At 40.1% G+C, this 17,170-nt stretch overlaps 1 protein-coding gene across 5 annotated transcripts in view; it reads left to right on the forward strand.

Moving 5' to 3' along the window:
- osbpl9 (oxysterol binding protein-like 9) overlaps positions 1 to 17,170 on the forward strand; it is a 38,977-nt gene that overhangs the window by 1,591 nt on the left and 20,216 nt on the right. For 3 of the 5 annotated variants that reach the window (XM_037698092.1, XM_037698093.1, XM_037698094.1), the window contains exons 1-2: positions 14,336 to 14,812; positions 16,673 to 16,768. In XM_037698092.1, the coding sequence (XP_037554020.1) occupies positions 14,789 to 14,812; positions 16,673 to 16,768 (120 nt within the window). In that variant the 5' untranslated portion in view covers positions 14,336 to 14,788. Of the gene's footprint in view, positions 1 to 2,567; positions 2,619 to 4,711; positions 4,791 to 12,366; positions 12,444 to 14,335; positions 14,813 to 16,672; positions 16,769 to 17,170 lie in introns of those variants that run through there. The other 2 variants (XM_037698095.1, XM_037698096.1) reach the window with 1 other exon arrangement.

Raw genomic sequence — 17,170 nt, forward strand, 5'->3', positions numbered from 1 at the left:
TTTTATCCAAAAGACTTCATCAGTCTTCATCCTCAGACTGATGAAGTCTTTTGGATAAAAGACGAAACTTTTCAACAAGAAGAATTCGTCCAGAGGACCTGACTTAACTTTGTTAGATGTTGAATAAAAAGTAAGAATTTAGTAAACGGTGTGTGTGAACATAAGTGAACTTGGGTTGTCTAAGAATGCATCCCAGTGGGTCACTTTTCAATTATTTATTTATTTATTTATTTAATTTGGCTATTAAAATCCTCTTCCCACTTGAATTTGTTTAATTTTAGTAAAAACCTTGGATTAACATATTGTAAGGGTTGCACCAATTGCAGTTTTCTGGCCGATCACCGATCTCTAAAAAGTCTGACCTGCCGATACCAATTTTGTTTCATAAGCGACACTGTCAGGTGTTATAAGGTCACAATGCACCTTCAATTTTCCAATCTTATTTTATTGAAAAAACATACCCTTGAACAATATCCTAGAAACAATACAAACTTGTTTTAACTGGCCATGAGGTAGTGCTCTGAAATATAAATGAAGTTCAGACAATTGTTGTTAAAACTAAAACAAAATTGGTTTCTCATGCAAGTATCGGCCGATTTCCCAAAATTAAGGAAATCGGGGCCGATGCAATAAATAAATAAATAAATAAATAAATTGTAACCCTGCCTTGTCTTCAGAATGGGAAGTGACATAACTTGTTATCCTGTCTTTTGTTTTAATGTGTTTCTTTTGTCATATTGAGCATCCATCAGGATATCCTTTTGTCATTCTTACCTTTTTCAAACTAATAATGGGCGTCTTGTCTCCACCCTTTGCAACAGTGAAGAGCACTGTTAAATCAAAACGTGGCTGTAATGTATTTTTTTATTGTTTTACTTAGTTTCTAATTCATTTAGTACACAAATAACTGTTGTCCTGCCCTGAATGTAAATAAGTCTTATTTATTATTTTTAGTCTTTTGATATCTTATGCTTGTTAAATATTTTGCACCTGACAAAGAGCTGCGTGCAGTTTTGTGTTATGTGTATGAAATGACAGTAAATTTGATTTAGATTTTAATTTAGATGCACTGATCTCTTTGAAATGCAGTGACGTTAATGTTACAGAAATGTTTGGTTTCTTTATAGACATACAATACAACTTTATTTATAAAGCACTTTAAAAACAACACTGTTGGCCAAAGTACTGTACACTAATGCACACACACTCAAAAACCATACCGTAAATGTAATGAACTACCAAAATCATAAAACAGCAAATGGTAAGACAATAAAACAAATAACTTAACAGTAAAACCAACATTTCTAGCTGAGTTAAAAGCCAAAGAGATATGTCTTCAGAGAAGATTTGAAAACAGGAAGTGAGTCAGCATATCTGATGTGCAATGGCAGCTCGTTCCTCAGTTTAGGGGCAGCGACTGAGAATACTTGGTCACCTCTCAGCCTCCTGTTAGACTTTGGGACAACTAACAGCAGCTGACCTGCTGACCTGAGAGAGCGTGAGGGAACGTACAGATGGAGCAGGTTGGACAGATACTGTGGGGCGAGACCATGAAGACATTTGAAAACAAATAAAAGAACCTTAAAAGTTATCTGGAAACGAACTGGGAGCCAGTGTAATGATTCTAGAACATGAATGATGTGCTCTTATTTTCTGGTACCAGTTAAAAGGCAGCAGCAGCATTCTGAACCAGATGAAGTCGAGTCAGTAATGACGGGCTCAGACCGACACAAATTGACAGTAGTCCAGACGAGTCGTAATGAAAGCATGGATTAAAATCTCAAAATGATGTTGTGACAGAAATGGTTTGACCTTGGCCAGTTGTCTCAAGTGATAAACTAGACTTGATCACTGATTTAATCTGTGCATCAAGTTTAAAATCGTTGTCCAGCCTCACACCCAGGTTAGTTGCTGTCTCAGTCAGATGTTGTAAAAGGACTCAGATCAGCATGGACTTTGGAACCACTGGGCTTGAACAACAAGACCTCGGTCTTTTGCTCATTAAAATGTAAAAAGTTCTGTGGCATCCATGCTCTGACTTCTGCCATACATTCCAAGAGTTGGTTCACGGAGTACTGTTAATCTTGTTTTAATGGCACATAAATGTCCGTCATCAGCATAAAAATGAAAAGGAATGTCATGTTTCTGGAGAATATATCCCAGAGGGAGCAAATGAAGGGAAAACAGAAGGGGGGCATGTTATAGATCCCTGAGGTACTCCACATGGTTGTTTTTTTTGTTTGTTTGTTTGTTTTCAATTTTTATTCATTTCATGTTTTACTTGGTGCATTTAAAAAAGTACAGATGATAATGTTAATACTAATAAGTGTCCCAGTGAGCTACCTGCAGAGGCTAAAATAGCTACATTATAAATTAACTTAGCTTTTGATTACTGTTATTTAAACCTCTGTTGTTGTTTTTTTTATTTTTATAGTTTTCATTTTTTTTTTTACCAATCTTAGTCTTTCAGTTAATTAGTGTATTTAATTATATTATTTGCATGGTGCTCTGTACATTGATCAGAGATTTTTAATAGCCCCTAACATGTTTACGTGTTTGGTTTACAGTCCAAAGATAAAATGATGCGAGGATCCAGAAGAGGCTGTGTGCGACTCAGGGTAAGATTCCTAAAGCATTCCTCTTCTCGAGTGTTTTTTTTTGTTAATGTTCATTCTCTGCATGTTTGCTGACTTGTTTCTTCTGACAAGATTTAGTTTGATAGTTCAGTCCTCCTGAATTGTGAACCTGTTCTCAGCATGTTTGCACAACTGGTTGCTGATTTTAATAGGGAGACTTATTTAATACATTTTATGCAGGAGAACAATCTTTTTTTTTTTTTGCTGCTCCACTGTGAAGACTTCTATCCTACAGCGTGTTGCAGTATATAATAATCTCCACCAGATAGCAGCAGATGCCTCTATTTGCCTTCTATTTCTATGTACCAGTAGAAAAGTTTTATCAGTTAACAAAGCCTTAGTGCTGCAAAAATGGTCTTATTTTTAAAAAGTAAGAGGTACTCTATTTTTATTATTTCCAACAGATATTTAAATAAAGATTAGTTTTCTTCACTTATGAGTTGCAGATTAGTCTGTTGTGGTCACAATTTATTTAAGAATTCTACCACTCAACAGTGACTATCTAATAGCTGTGCACAAAGATCAGCTTGTCTTGTAAAGTTCACTATTTGTCTTAATATACATGACTTAATCAATGTTACATGTCAGATAGCATGTAGATAAAAATGCAGGTCATGCTGTACAATACATCAACCTGCTGATGTTATGGGTTACAAACCATCTTTGTATTTGTTGTACACCACCTTTTGAGTTTTCTCTACTTCCACCTTTTCAATCAAACACAAATATAGTGTCTGCTGCAAGTCTTTAGTTTGGCTTTTGGGGAGGCGTCAGGGTGATCGAGAAAAGTAAAAGTAACACTTGTCACCGTCTAAATCCTAAAACTGATCAAACCCACACTTTGCAGTGTCAGCATATTAATTATATATTGTAGATTTCGTACGAAAATATCATGAGTTTAATAGAGTTCTCAATTAAAAGAGGAAGTATCTCTTCCAGCTCCTGTTCCTGGGAAATAACATGTTTTACTATCATGCTGTCCTGAAACAATGATTTTTAGTTGTGTAACATTATTTTTGATACTCTGTTAGAATTATTTGGGCTTTATAAACATTTTAAAATACTCAAACACTGAAGAATAGATTTAGAAATGAAAAACCGGGCATTCTTAAAGGATTCCATATTGTTTTTCACCTTGCATGACAAAGTCTTGGAATTAAAATCATATTATGTGTTGGTAAAATTCTCCAGATGCAGGAAGAGAGCCACCTTCATCATGAAGGACCCCACTCGCCCAGCACACACACTTTTTGCCCCGCTCCCCTCAGAAAGGAAGTTGAGGAGCATTAAGTGTAGAACCACTAGACTGAGGAACAGCTTCTACCCTGAAGCTGTTAGACTCATGAATCTCTAACTAGAATAATCACTGTGAAGAATCACATCATGTTGCTGCTGATCTGTTTCATGTTGAGGTGTTCATGTGTGCTCATCTGCTCACACAGACTCATGCTCATGTTCGTGCTGCTGTTCGACGTAATGTTTTAATGCTATTAGTGTTTGGTGTATTTTTAGTTGATGTTTTTCTTAGTTCATATCTTGGATCATATTACTGTTTTACTTTTACATTTTATTGTTGGATGTAACTGGGACCCTGTGTACATAATTTTTCTCCACCACATGTACCACATGTGGTGCAAATGACAATAAAGAAACTCTGACACGTGTTAGCTGCTGGTCCCTGGTGTCTGTACCCCCCACCCCCGGCTTTTCTCCTCCTCCTTTCTCCCAAATCCCACCTCCTCCCCTTCCGTCCACTCTTCTATGCTCCAAAAGACTGCATTCATATGCTTGTGTGTGTGCGTGAGAGAGAGAGAGAGCAGGAGAGAATGGGGAGAGAGAGAGGGAGGGAGAGAGAGACTCAGTAAATGTTGCAAAGAGATGACAAGGCATGAAAAATGGACAATATACGGTAAATGAAGAGATGGAAGTGAGCTGCTGAAAAGGTTAAATTTTCTCTTTCCCCCCCATTAATTCTTGATTCTTTATGGACTGTTGGGACATGCGGATGGCATGAGGATGAGAATGAAAAGTAAAGTATGACGTGTCCCACTGGTTCTTTCTCTCCGTTTGCTTAGGGAGCTGTGATCGGCATAGATGACGAGGACGACAGCACATTCACCATCACTGTGGACCAGAAGACTTTCCATTTCCAAGGTGAGCCGTCCTCTCCCCTCTGCTCCCATACTTGCCTCTTTTCCTGGGATCCCTTTGGCATCCATCTGTGCTGCTCGTTTTCTCTCTGTCTCTCTCACTCCTCTCTATCCCTCCCCACCTCCTTAAAGACTTGGATTGGTTTGCTCTAATGCTAGGAAACGCACGTACGCACACGCACCTACACAGTGTTGAAGTGTCCTGCGTGCTCCGAGCTGTTTATGTCTTTCCAAGTTAGACTGACATGATTTGTTCCATTTCAACTGAGCAAGTGAAACCTTTTTCTTCCTTTTTTTTGGGGGGTGGTGGGCTCTTTTGACCGGAGCAGAAGAAGAAGATTGCTGCTCATGTGTCTCTACAGCTGAGCCTCTGGGAATAATAACGGAATACTGCTGAGCTTGGAGCTGAGCTCAGGTCTCTTCTGGTTGCTGCACCACTGCTGCTGCTTGCTGTCATAGGGAAAGGACCGGCCCCTCACGTCCTGTCAATCTATCTCCTATTTTGAGCTATCCAGTCAAGTAAACTCCAGACTTCTTTTTGTTTTTTTCCTCTGTTGTCCGCCAGGTCTTTAACTAACCTCCTCTAAGTTTCCTTCATCACTGTCCTTCCATTTGTCCGTCCGTATCCATTTCGCCTACGCACTTCACCTCCAGAATCCCCCCACACCACTTTTCACCTCCATCTTGAGGGTCACTAGCCACAGTCCATGGGTCCCCGGCCCCTCTTACTTCCTCCATGCCCTGTCCCATGTCTGTGTTCCGAAGCTGTATGCTGTGGTTCTACAAACGCAAGGGTAAGGAGGAAACTGTGCATGTCTCGTGGTCAGCATGCATGCCCGTGCCGGGCGCAAGAAGAGGGAGGAGGCGTTATTTGTTTGTCTTTTGGGATGTGGCATTTGGGTGGAGCACAATGTTCTATTGAACATGGGTGTTTTGGTTGAAAGAAGAGGAGCACTTCAGAGCAGTGAGAAGCAGACTGCTTGAGTAGGTGCTGGGGGATTTTATGAGACGGAAGCATGCCAGCTGTGTTTAGATCATAACTAAACGGCAATCTTAGTGTTTTTCTCTTTTGAAGGGCAATAAATTACATCCCACATCATCAGAGTTAGTTTGTGTTCATCAGTCATGTTTTCTTCATGTATTGTGGAGGTTTCTCCAGGTTTAGCGTCACTTGTAATGCCTGAGTGTTTATTAGCCTGAGTAGTCAGCGCTGTAGGGGGTTTTATCTAGGTAAATATAGTTTTAGGTCTCTTGTATATCCTTACAGAAATCTCTGACTGGGACTTCTATTTTTTTAAACAACAATATGTAATGTAAGAAATGTCTGCCCTCCAGAGGAGCATCTCATGTATCACCTCTAGAGGATGAGCAGGAAAATCAGCACTTTATGTGTACTGAACTTGCAATTCTGTCTACATCAACGGTTAGTGGACATGGACACCTGCACAGGATGTTGGGCAGGAGCAGAATTCCCTGTTGATGTAAAACGATCTCAGTCTGTTCATGTAATGCAGTCTGCACGCAGTCTAAAACTGTCCATATACTGTACGTGTCGTCTCACAGGTATAGGCTGTAGGATGGGTAGAACTTTGCAGCACAGTTTTATGTTTTTTCAGTTACGTTTATAGCAACAGTTTTTCAAGACATGGTGACTTTGCATCATCGCATTTCTCATGTGTTAAAGGTTTTACTGTGCTTTGCAGGAAAATATTTTGGAGGCAACTGGCCACTGTGCTAGCCATAAAGTGCTGCTCTGTTCTCTCTCTATTTAGAGAATCATCCATTATTCATCAGGTTAGCTCCCCAGGCGGTGCATCATAGATGCCTGAGAGGTCTTTTCCTCTTTTCCACTCTTTGCTCACCTCATCTGCAGAAGTTCTCTTGTCGTCTCCACTCTTCCTGTCAGGAGGCCACCCAGCCTGCCAAGAGCATCCGTCCAGAATGAGAGACCTCCTTCAGAGGTTTCTTCTTGACGTCATCTGCACTGTCTGGTTTATTACCCACCACTCCTTGTATTTAATTGAAAAGTCATATATGTCCAAAGCAATGTCAGATTTCATTTTATCAGCACATTTGGACTATATACATAGAGACAGATACTTACCTTTACACCAAGACAAAAAGCAGCTGGGAACCTTAAAGTCCTTCTGATTCTATTCCTATAAGACTTTTTCCACAGCACATTTGTCTTGATATAGTGTATTCCGAATATCTTCCTACTGGAGCATGTAGTGTATTACTTTTCATCTGCTCATCTGAAGATGACGAGGAGAGAAATGAACGCTGTACATAATTCACGGAGGCTTTTTGTATAAAGGAGTGCTTTTTTTTTTTAAATCCTGGCTAAGAGTTTGTGCATAACCACCATATCAGTTCCTGAATTTTCTTTTAAACCACACAAATAAAATAATTTGTATGAAATCTATTAAAACAGATTTGTGAGTGTAGAGTTGGCCTTATTTTTAGATGTTCAACAAGAAAGTGTTTTTTTTTTTTTTTGCATTATTTTAGATTTGCTTTGACATGAGATGTTGCACGGGTGACCAACTAGTTCAGACAAAATAATAATAATGCAGCTGGGTGAAGACGTGATCATCAAATCCATTCCTGTGATAGTGTAAGAAACAGACTCTAAACTGTGAATACAGTAGTCCCTCGTTTATCACGGGATCCGTACCCTGAAGACCCGCGATACGTGAAAAAATGACAAAGTATGAAGTAAAAGTAGTAAGTAGTATTTTTTTGTGTGTGTATATACTTCCCACACTTGCAATATTCTAAACAATGTTTCTAAACTCTAAACGCTCTAAAAGAGCACAGAATGACATGATTTCAGCTCCCTGCCTCATCTGCTCTTTGCCATCTGCAAGCACTCTTGGTCACGCCCACTTCTCAGCTCTGCATGGAGATCAGCTGTTCAGCTGCAGCAGGAAGTTTATCCTGCAGTGTGAGCTGCACAAAAGTGCAGGAAGAAGCTTTTGCTGCAGCTCTGGGCTGCACAAATGTGCAGCAGGTGCTAAATAATTTAAAATAATTTATTTGAAATAAAAATTCCATGCCAATTGTGCAGCTCCTCCATCAGTCAGCCAGTTGTGTGTCATGTCCGATCTTATTTTCGATCCGCGGTAAATGAATTGCGAAGTAGTGAGGGACTGCTGTATGTAGTTTCACTTCACAGTAGGAAAGTGTGTATTATGGAAATACTACTCAATTTATCTTTGCTTGCTCCATAAATCCTTTATTTTTTATTTTTTATTTAGCCTTTATTTATACAGGTAGTCTCATTGATCCACGAGAACTCATTTTCAAGAGAAACTTGTTTAGGGAGCACATGGTGGGGGTTAAGGGCCTTGCTCATGGGCCCAGAGTGGGGCGAATGAGGGTGGGGGCAAGTGTGGGTGTTTCACCTACCCCACCCACAATTTTGATGTTGTCGGGGCCGGGGCGTGAACCGGCGATCTTCGGATCACAGGCCCACCTCTCTAACCTCTGCGCCACCACTCCCCCTATAAACTTTAACTTCTAGAGGTTTGTTTTACTTGTCAGTAGTGGCGAGCTGAGTTTGCATCATGTGACAGATGACATTAACACAGTCTTTGTCAGAGGTGTATTTCTCTGTTTGTAGAGTATCACTTCCTTATGCTGCTTAATGGTGTTGCATGTGTTAAAGACAGCTTGACAGAGGCTGCAGCTCTGTATTTGGTCTGTATGTGGAAGATAAATGTTATATTTAGAAACATTTAGGCATGTTAAATTTAATTTCTCTCTTTTGTTTATCTTCTGCATTTCCTGTATTTTGTAGGTACAAAAAGGTGTCAAGAAAGTGGAAAGGTGTCTGTAATAATTAGTGTTTGTAGGTGTGTACTTTGTATTTAGTTCAGTACATTTTTTGTGTGTTCTTTTTTTTTTTTTTGAAAAGCGCTGCTTCCTTGCTGTGCTTTTCTATATCAGAGATGTGTCAGAGCCCACCATAATTTGAGTTATTTGTTTTGTTATTGTGTTTATGGACTCTAAGAACATGTTGTATTAAGGCAGTATCTCACTGGGCTGCCATTGCTGGCAACCAGTTGGGTGAACAGCAGTCGATAGGTAGTCTCCAGAATGTTGGTGGTGGTTCACGCTCCTTAGATGAGTTGCAGAGGCTTAAACTTGTCGAGTGATTTTCAAACATGTTCAAAACATTTTTACAAGAAGTTTTCTCTCAAAATAGTCTGAGTTGTCGCAGGTGTCTTGAGCTGATCTTGAATCCTTCTTGATTTAGTGGTGTGTGTGTCTTCCAATGCATTTCAAGAGGGATAGTTATATTTTAAAAGATCTCTTCTTACAGAAAACATATCCACATCTAAAAAACACTAATAATAACTTTAATTGTCATCTGGTTTAAACCTTCTTGCTTTATTTTCAAAATAGTTCTCCAGTAGATTCAGTCATGAAAGTGGCTGCCAAGTTGGATCAAAGCAAACTGAGGTGGGCACTGAAATACTGTGCATGGCCTAGAATACAGTTTTGAACACAGTGCACACAAAACAAGTTGTGATTTTCAAAAAGTGTCTACACGAAACTCGACCACATGGCTCGCTGTTTAATTAGTAGCAAACAAGTTGCACGTTTTCTAGTTGGTCACCGACTAGTCTCCAACAGCTCAGTGAGAAACGGCCTTTACAGCCCAGTTCTGTTCTGAAACAAGTGAGTCGTTGATAGATGTTAACAGTTACAGAAGTAAAACCTTGACCTCGGTGACTTTTAGACTTGTCTTCTTGTTGTTCCTCTGTTAAATTTCATAATGCGGCTCGTACCAAGCCTTGTTATGCATTTTAAGGATCTCTTAATTCTTTTGTTTTTAATAGAGGATGTTCTCCAAATCATCTTTGAGGGGGGAAAATCACTGGGTCCTGACTTATTTCCAGTCTGGTACCACATGATTATAGGTCTGACTATCTTTAGATGCAGGAACTTTTAACAGTGAATACCTAGTAGATGTTTTGGTCACATTTGCAAGTATATGGTTTTCCCTCCTTCTCTTGAATGTTTTGAGAGAAGTAAATGTTTAAATGACATAAACTTGTTTTAATATGTAACCTGGCAGACCACCTCATGTTTAGCTGCCAAAAACAATTAACTTAATGCACACACTTGAAAGTAAATTATTAAAAGAATGTGAGCCAGAAACGAGTACAAAACTTAAACAACTACAGTACCAACAAAGTTAAATCGGGTCCTCTGGACGGTTTCTTTTTGTTGAAACGTTTTTTCTTTCATCCAAAAGACTTCATCAGTCCGAGGATCTGCAACAAACTCAGACTTGTTATAAATAGCACCTTATCATTGTGGGTCAACCAGTTTGCTGGTACTTAGGTGGTTTCTGGAGTTTGCCCTCACTCCAGCTGATTTGTTTAAGGCAGTCAAGCCCAAAGTTAGGGATGCACGATATTGGGATTTTTGGCCGATATGCTGATATGTTAAAACTTATTTGGCTGATAACCGATATCGATACCAATATTTCATATACTTTCCTTTGTCAGAACATAGCCGTCTTATTTAGGCTTATTTGCTACAAAAATTATGTAACAGCTGTAAGAGCTGGTGACATATATTCAGTATTAGCCATATGATATGCATAGCACTTTAACTTATGTTAAATTAATAGTGTTAAATATTATTTATTGGCATTAGTCACCTGCGATGCTGTCTCACTTGTGGAGGCTTGTTCCAGGTTCCTAGCTGCAGTGTGGGATCCTCTGCACTCTTGTGCATGAAGGACAGCCTTTTTAAGTTCAAAGTTTTTGTCTATCCATTGTGCCGTAAGACTAATCATGCTAACGGGGCTAACACGACTTCCAAATGTCTGTGGTAAAACTCACCCAAGTGCTATCAGCTATTAGCTTCTCAATGATGTTGGAAATGACGGCTTGTAACTCGGGTAAGGCTACGTCAGAAAAATATCTCTGACTGGGGACGATGTAACGAGGCTTAACATAGTCCAGAAATCTTTGGAATCCGACATCCTCAACGGAAAAAAAAAACCCTTCCACACCACTTGACATTTTGACTTCTTCCTCTCCGCCGTGATCAGATCAGGTAGGCGCGTGTGATGTCATCACGTTGTGCTGGCGCTGCAGGCATCCATGTCATACAAAAACAGCACCTTTTATCAGTGAGTTATTTTGATGGAATGGTCGATGTCTAATATTTAACTTTAACGCTAGTATTGGCCGATACCATGCCAGTAATATCGTGCATCCTTAGCCAAAGTGGTTCAAAATATTCTGATTCATGCTCAGTAATCCAGGTAGAAAAATCCATCGAAGTTGACCAAACTATAGAAACCACCTAAGCACCATCAAACTGGTTGACCCACTATGAGAAAGTTATATTTATAAGACTCAATTTGTTGCAGCTCCTCAGACTGATGAAGTCTTTTGAATGAAAGATAAAATGTTCCAACAAAAAGAAACCATCCAGAGGTCCTGACTTAACTTTGTTGCATTTTTCTACCTGGATTATTGAGCATGAATCAGGATAATTACACTACAGTACCAGTTTTTATTTTAAACATGTAGTGTGCTAGCTCATTTTTGCCATGAATAGCAGCTAAACAATGTTGGCTGCCGTAATCAGCTCCTCTGACGAGTGTGTTTGGTTGAAGTGGGAAAGTGAGAGGCCACTGAGGCACTGTCTGAGTGGATTGGCCTGAGCCTCAGCTGCCTTTTAATGTCTTTAAAAGCTTTTCTGCTGTAGCATGGCTCAGCCTCCGTGCTTGCACAGTCATTCATCTGCTGAAGTCTTGCTTTCAGCTCAATAAAATAGTGACTGACACAGAGCATGGTTTGCAAGCCAGTTTAAGGGCATGCAAGTTTCCCTCATGGCTTTTAAAACGGTTTGTTTTTTATAATTTGAGGTTGACCACTTTCATGGAAAACGCAGAACAAAAGCTGATTTTTGTTCATGAACAAAATAACGTAAAAGCACATTTTTGTTGCAGCTAAGGCAAGCCTCTTGAGGATGTTTATTTTACGCCATGACACACAAAAGCATGCAGGAGCCACGTGGAGTTTGTGTGTGGCTTGCATGTCCTGGAGCCCGAGCTTGAGCACAGTTTAAAGTAGCTGGCAGCCTCTTTGTTCTTTGCTCAGAGGGCGAAACTGCATTGTGAATGAAAAATCTTCATATGGAAACACACGACATGGAGATCAGCACACCTTCATCTGTGAAGACTGAAAATATGTTGCATCTCTCAAATGAAAACTTTATTTTTATTACTGAAAAACATAGAGTAAGGCTGACCTGCAGTAGTTTACACTTTGATCTGTTTTAGCTTGAACTCATGCAGGATAATGTGTGATTGACCCTGCATCAGTGAGGAATAGAAAGTACAAAATGTCTCTTGTGTTCTCTCGTCATAAAAAATAACAATATTTAGTTTTTCTGCAGTTTCCATCACTTTGCCATTAGTTCTCTCATGTCATCTCAGTGTTGTCTTGATGTGTAATTCAACTATAGTTTCAGAATTTTTCCTTATGGAAAACCTGGCTCATTCTGTGCGTGTGTGTGTGTGTGTGTGCACACTCTTCTGTCATCAGCTCGAGATGCAGATGAACGCGAGAAGTGGATCCACGCCTTAGAGGGAACCATCCTCCGTCACACCCTCCAAATCCAGGTTCGTAGCCTTCCTCGTTTGTATATGTGTGGATGCATCTGAAATCTAATGTATAAGAGAAGTGTATTTGTTTGTTAATGTTTACTTTGTAGCTGAAAATTGTGTTATTTACACTGTTCAGTTTCCTTCTCCTGTACAGTAGAAACAGAAAAATGTCTGAATGAGAGCAGAGTTTGGTCCTTTGGCTGTGTCAGGATTTAAATGTATTTTCTTCGAGTAGACGAGAAACAATCTAATGTTAGGTGTGCAAATATGGCATAGAGGTTTACTTAATGTTAAGTAGAGTACAGTGTCATTAAGTTGCAGTTTAAATATATTACCTTAATTAGTTATACAGTAGTCGCGATTATCGCGGGGGTTACGTTCCACACACACAGGTGAAAAAACACAAAGTAGAAATGTTATATTTATTTTAGTATTTATATATATTTTAAGGCTTTATAAACCCCTCCCACACTTGTGCAGTCTTCTATACTTTTAAACCTACGCTATTTTAACAACATATGTATATGTACTGTACAGTAATGTAAAATTTTACTCACTAGTTCTACATAACGGCAGCTCTGTTCCGAGGTTCTGCAGACCAACCCTGCAGCAACAAAGCCCACTGCCCTGTCCAGGCTGGAAGCACTGTTGGCTTCTGGGTAGTGTAGTTCTTATGATGTGCGTTATACTATAGGCCTATTGAAATAAAACTACAAAATGGCGGCGCCGGTCCGAAGAATTAAGATATTGTCAACTTTTTATCCCGTACCGTCCCAATCACATAAGTAACATTAAAGTTGACAATCACTGAAAACCGCGAAAGAGCGAATCCGCGAAAGTCGAACCGCGAAGTAGCGAGGGCCTACTGTAGTTGATTAAAAAGGAAAAGGTGAGCAAAAATAATTTAGGGAGTTTGGACTATGAACATAATCTGAACTTGGTGGTAAATGAACTGTACTTGTATAGCACCTTTCCATCTAATCAAGATACTCAAAAGTGCTTTACAACACAATCTGTGCCCTCATTTACCTCCACACACATTCATACATCATTCTACTACATATCTACAAAGATGATCTGAACAAACCATTCTACAAAGACTAATCAGTGCTTTAGGTCACATTCATACACCAATGGGACACACATCAGAGGCAATGAGTGGTTCATTGTCTTACCCAGGGGCACTTCAACATGTTACTGCTGGTGGAATCAAACCCACAACTCTCCCATTGGAGTACGACCATTCTAACCACTCAGCCACAGCTGCCCCTGTGGTTGTTCTTATGAAGTTCAAACTTGCACAGCACTGACAGGGAAATCACTCAAAGTATATTTTTTTAAAAACATGTGAATGTGTTTTTTTTGTTTGTTTTTTTGTCATAGCATTGCACATGAAGTTTTAATGAGTTAGTTTTATTTAAAGGTGACAGTTCTGCTATTATGAAGGATACAGTTAAAACAATATGTGTTAAATATTAAAGCTATTTTTCTTTTTTTTTTTTTCTTTTGTTTCATAACCAACCTGGTGTCAGTTTTTTTTAATCCCGCTGGTGTTTGTCTCTGATTCTTAAGTGTGTTTAGACTGAGTGTCTCAGCCAATGCTCTTTATTTTTGCTTCTCCTATTTTTCATCCTGACCTTACTGTAAGCCCTGTTTGTTTCTCCTAAAGCACACCTCCTGACTCTTCTCCCCCTCCATCATCTATAAACGCTCCCGTCTGTCTGCTCGTTTTCCTTTTCATCCCCATAATCAACCTTGTCATTTGCCCTCTCTCTTGCCTTCGTATTTTTCTGCTCCCCCTCCCTTTGTGGCAAACCTCTCTCATCTAGTACGTGTGTATGCTTGTGTAGCGAGTATGCACACGCATGCACACAAACCTGAGCTGCTTTCGTAGGAGCACGTGACCAGAGATGACCAACCTTGAACGTGGTTGCTTCAGCAGCAAAACATCTGCTGCTGCTGCCTCGGCCAATCAGGGAAGCTTTTACTGTGTGTCTGCTGTGTGCGTTTTTTTTCTGCCTGTGTGAGAGGAAGCGTGCCCTTCCTGCCAGGGGAGGGTCCTGGATTAACTCGACTTGTCTGCCTCACCAAACGGTCAGCTGATAAACTGCTATTGAAGCCAGCTGAAGGCTGCTGTGGTTTATTTTGGCACACTGCGTTGGAGAGTCAAAGGAGGAGGGATTTTATTTTTCTCCCCGTTTTCATGTGGAGGAAGGAAGAAATATTGCCATCTTCACCAGAGCTGGTAGTTTAGTGCTGTGGGGAGGGAATAGATCGAATAACGCAGGCAAGAGAAGAAGAGAAAAGGAAGCTTGTGTCAGGCAAAATGGCCTGAGAGATGCTTCAAGCTTTGACGCAGCATGTTCGTTGGAGCGAGGTGCCCTGTAAGTAACACGCACACACAAAGAAAAACGCCACACAAGTTTAACGGCTGCAGTGCTTCGCTGGGGCAACAGCGTTTTTAAATTGGGTCACACCATGTGGAAAGACAAATGCATAGAGGAGGGGAGGGGTGGGGGCTCACAGGGGCAGTGTTTGTAGAGCCATCAATGATTGAGTTCATATGTGTACGTCTCTAAGCTGCTGTGAAAGATTCGCTCTGCGTGTCAGTCTGGTTGGGACGATCAGCAGAGACGCAGACGTCTGGGAATATTTCTGGAACGGTGAAGAAGCGGTGTGGCTGTTTATACACCATCCACCCATCTGACTTTCCGTTTCCAAACTTATGCACTGTGTAAAACTCCGTTACTTGTGTTGACACAACAAGACATTCTCTCCCCCCTGTTATAAAAATGGATCTGTCTGATTTAGACTTTTACTGCCTGTAAAACATGCCGACTTATTTCTGATATATGATAAACTGTTTGGGAACACGCTTTGATTTAAGATTTCTTGTTCTGAATATTTGGTGAGATTTTTTGCACATCTTTTTTTTTTCCACTTCCAGCATCTCTGTTTATATATTAGTCTAAGGATGTTTTTTGTGTTGTGCTGTTTGCCTCCATTAAAAAGAGTCCTCCCTGGACAGCACCTCTTCTGAACAACTGAGGGCTTCACCAGATTTGTGACTCACAGTATGGGTTGTTTGCGATGTCAGTCCAATATTTAAATCTGTATCTCAGAATCTATTTTTTTCCTTAAAGTCACACTGGACTAACAACGTGTGCACCTTTGACCCCTTAAGGAAGTTTGCCCCTTTAACTGCATGCTTCATGTCTGCTGAGTAACAGACTTTGCTCTCTGTAGAGCTTTACGTTTTTAAACTTAAAACAGGCCTCTGACCAGAGCAGCTATAAATGTTTCGCTTCGAGTTAATGGCTTTTCTTCACTTCCCAATGAAGTTGTCAACAGAAGGAGGGAAAGACACCAGGAGTGTGCGACGCAGCAAATCCAAGGTGCTGGTAGCTGCACTCACGGTTTGATAAGAACTCAATTTGCTACCAAGATAAGGATTTAGTTTGACTTCTTCTTACACTAACGGCCGTATATGGAGGAGTTTTGTGTTTTTCCATGCGTTGCTGCAGTAAACTGCTTTGACACATCCTGCATTAGTCATGTACTGAATTCTATGATGTATAGGGGTTATTGTGTTATCTTTGGTGCTGACTGCTTGCTTTTGATGGACTCAGGTGAAGTCTAGACTGTATGTTCCTTTTTCCTGCTTGTGGCTTCGTTTCTCAGTCGGCTTGTTGGTTCTGGGTCCTTTGGTGAGCTCAGTCAGATGGACTGTGATTCTTGGTTCTGCTGGTTGTCCAGTGATCACCTTTTAATGGACCTTATGTAATGAAATGTCAAGTGTGTGAATGTGTGGGATCTGGAGTCTGTTATGGAAAACTAATGAACAAGCAATAAATGTGCGTGCGCCTCAGTCTGTTCATGTTGTCTGTGGCTCTCCTGCTCCCGAGTTTCCTGGTTTGGTTGAAGTCTGGACTCTGCTGGCCTCCTGTCCAGCTGACAGACATGCTTGCTTTTCATGTAAACAATACTATTCATATTCTGTTTAACCCAGAACAGTGCACTGCTGGAAGATTCTCCTGAAATGTTGATGTTTCTGTCCACCGTTTTGTGCAACACTTTACAAAGCTTATCTGGTCAGGTGATGGAGTCGGTCTAATATTTAATAAATGGATGTTGTGTAAATGCTCAGTTAGCGACCGTGGTTTTGTAATTCACTTTGAATATGCAAACACTGGCAGGGCTTTTACTAGGATGGTACTCAGCTCTGTTTGTTTTCCTGTTTGCAGGAGGCAGAGACGGGATTTGTTCCGAGTGTTCAAGACTTTGACAAGAAACTGTCTGAAGCTGACGCCTACCTGCAGATACTGATTGATCAGTTAAAGGTGTGTATTTTAACCAGTGTGGTGGAAACATAACGGCTATGTACCGATCACTATATATCAACCCGAGTAAAGGTTTCTTAAATTTCCCATCACTTTTAAAATCATTCATTCACACCGTGTGTGTTCATCATGACACTTTCTCTTCAGTAAATCTGTTCCATAAAATTCTGCATATTTTTGTGTGTTCCTGCTAGTTTGGATTTATTTTTTATTTTTACAAAGAAGATATATTTTCAGTTGTGATCACACAATGACAAAGCAACAACGATGCTGCTGCATTTAGCCTTTAAGTTTTATTTTAAATCTGAATAACTACTGCTTACACCCACATTACCTCAAACTAAATCACCTGTAGGCTACAGGTTTTCCTCCTGACCCATCTGACTCCCTCTGTTTTTCTCC

The sequence above is a fragment of the Nematolebias whitei genome, chromosome 3, assembly GCF_014905685.2.
Source record: "Nematolebias whitei isolate Nwh7 chromosome 3, NemWhi1, whole genome shotgun sequence".
NCBI classification, from domain to species: domain Eukaryota; kingdom Metazoa; phylum Chordata; class Actinopteri; order Cyprinodontiformes; family Rivulidae; genus Nematolebias; species Nematolebias whitei.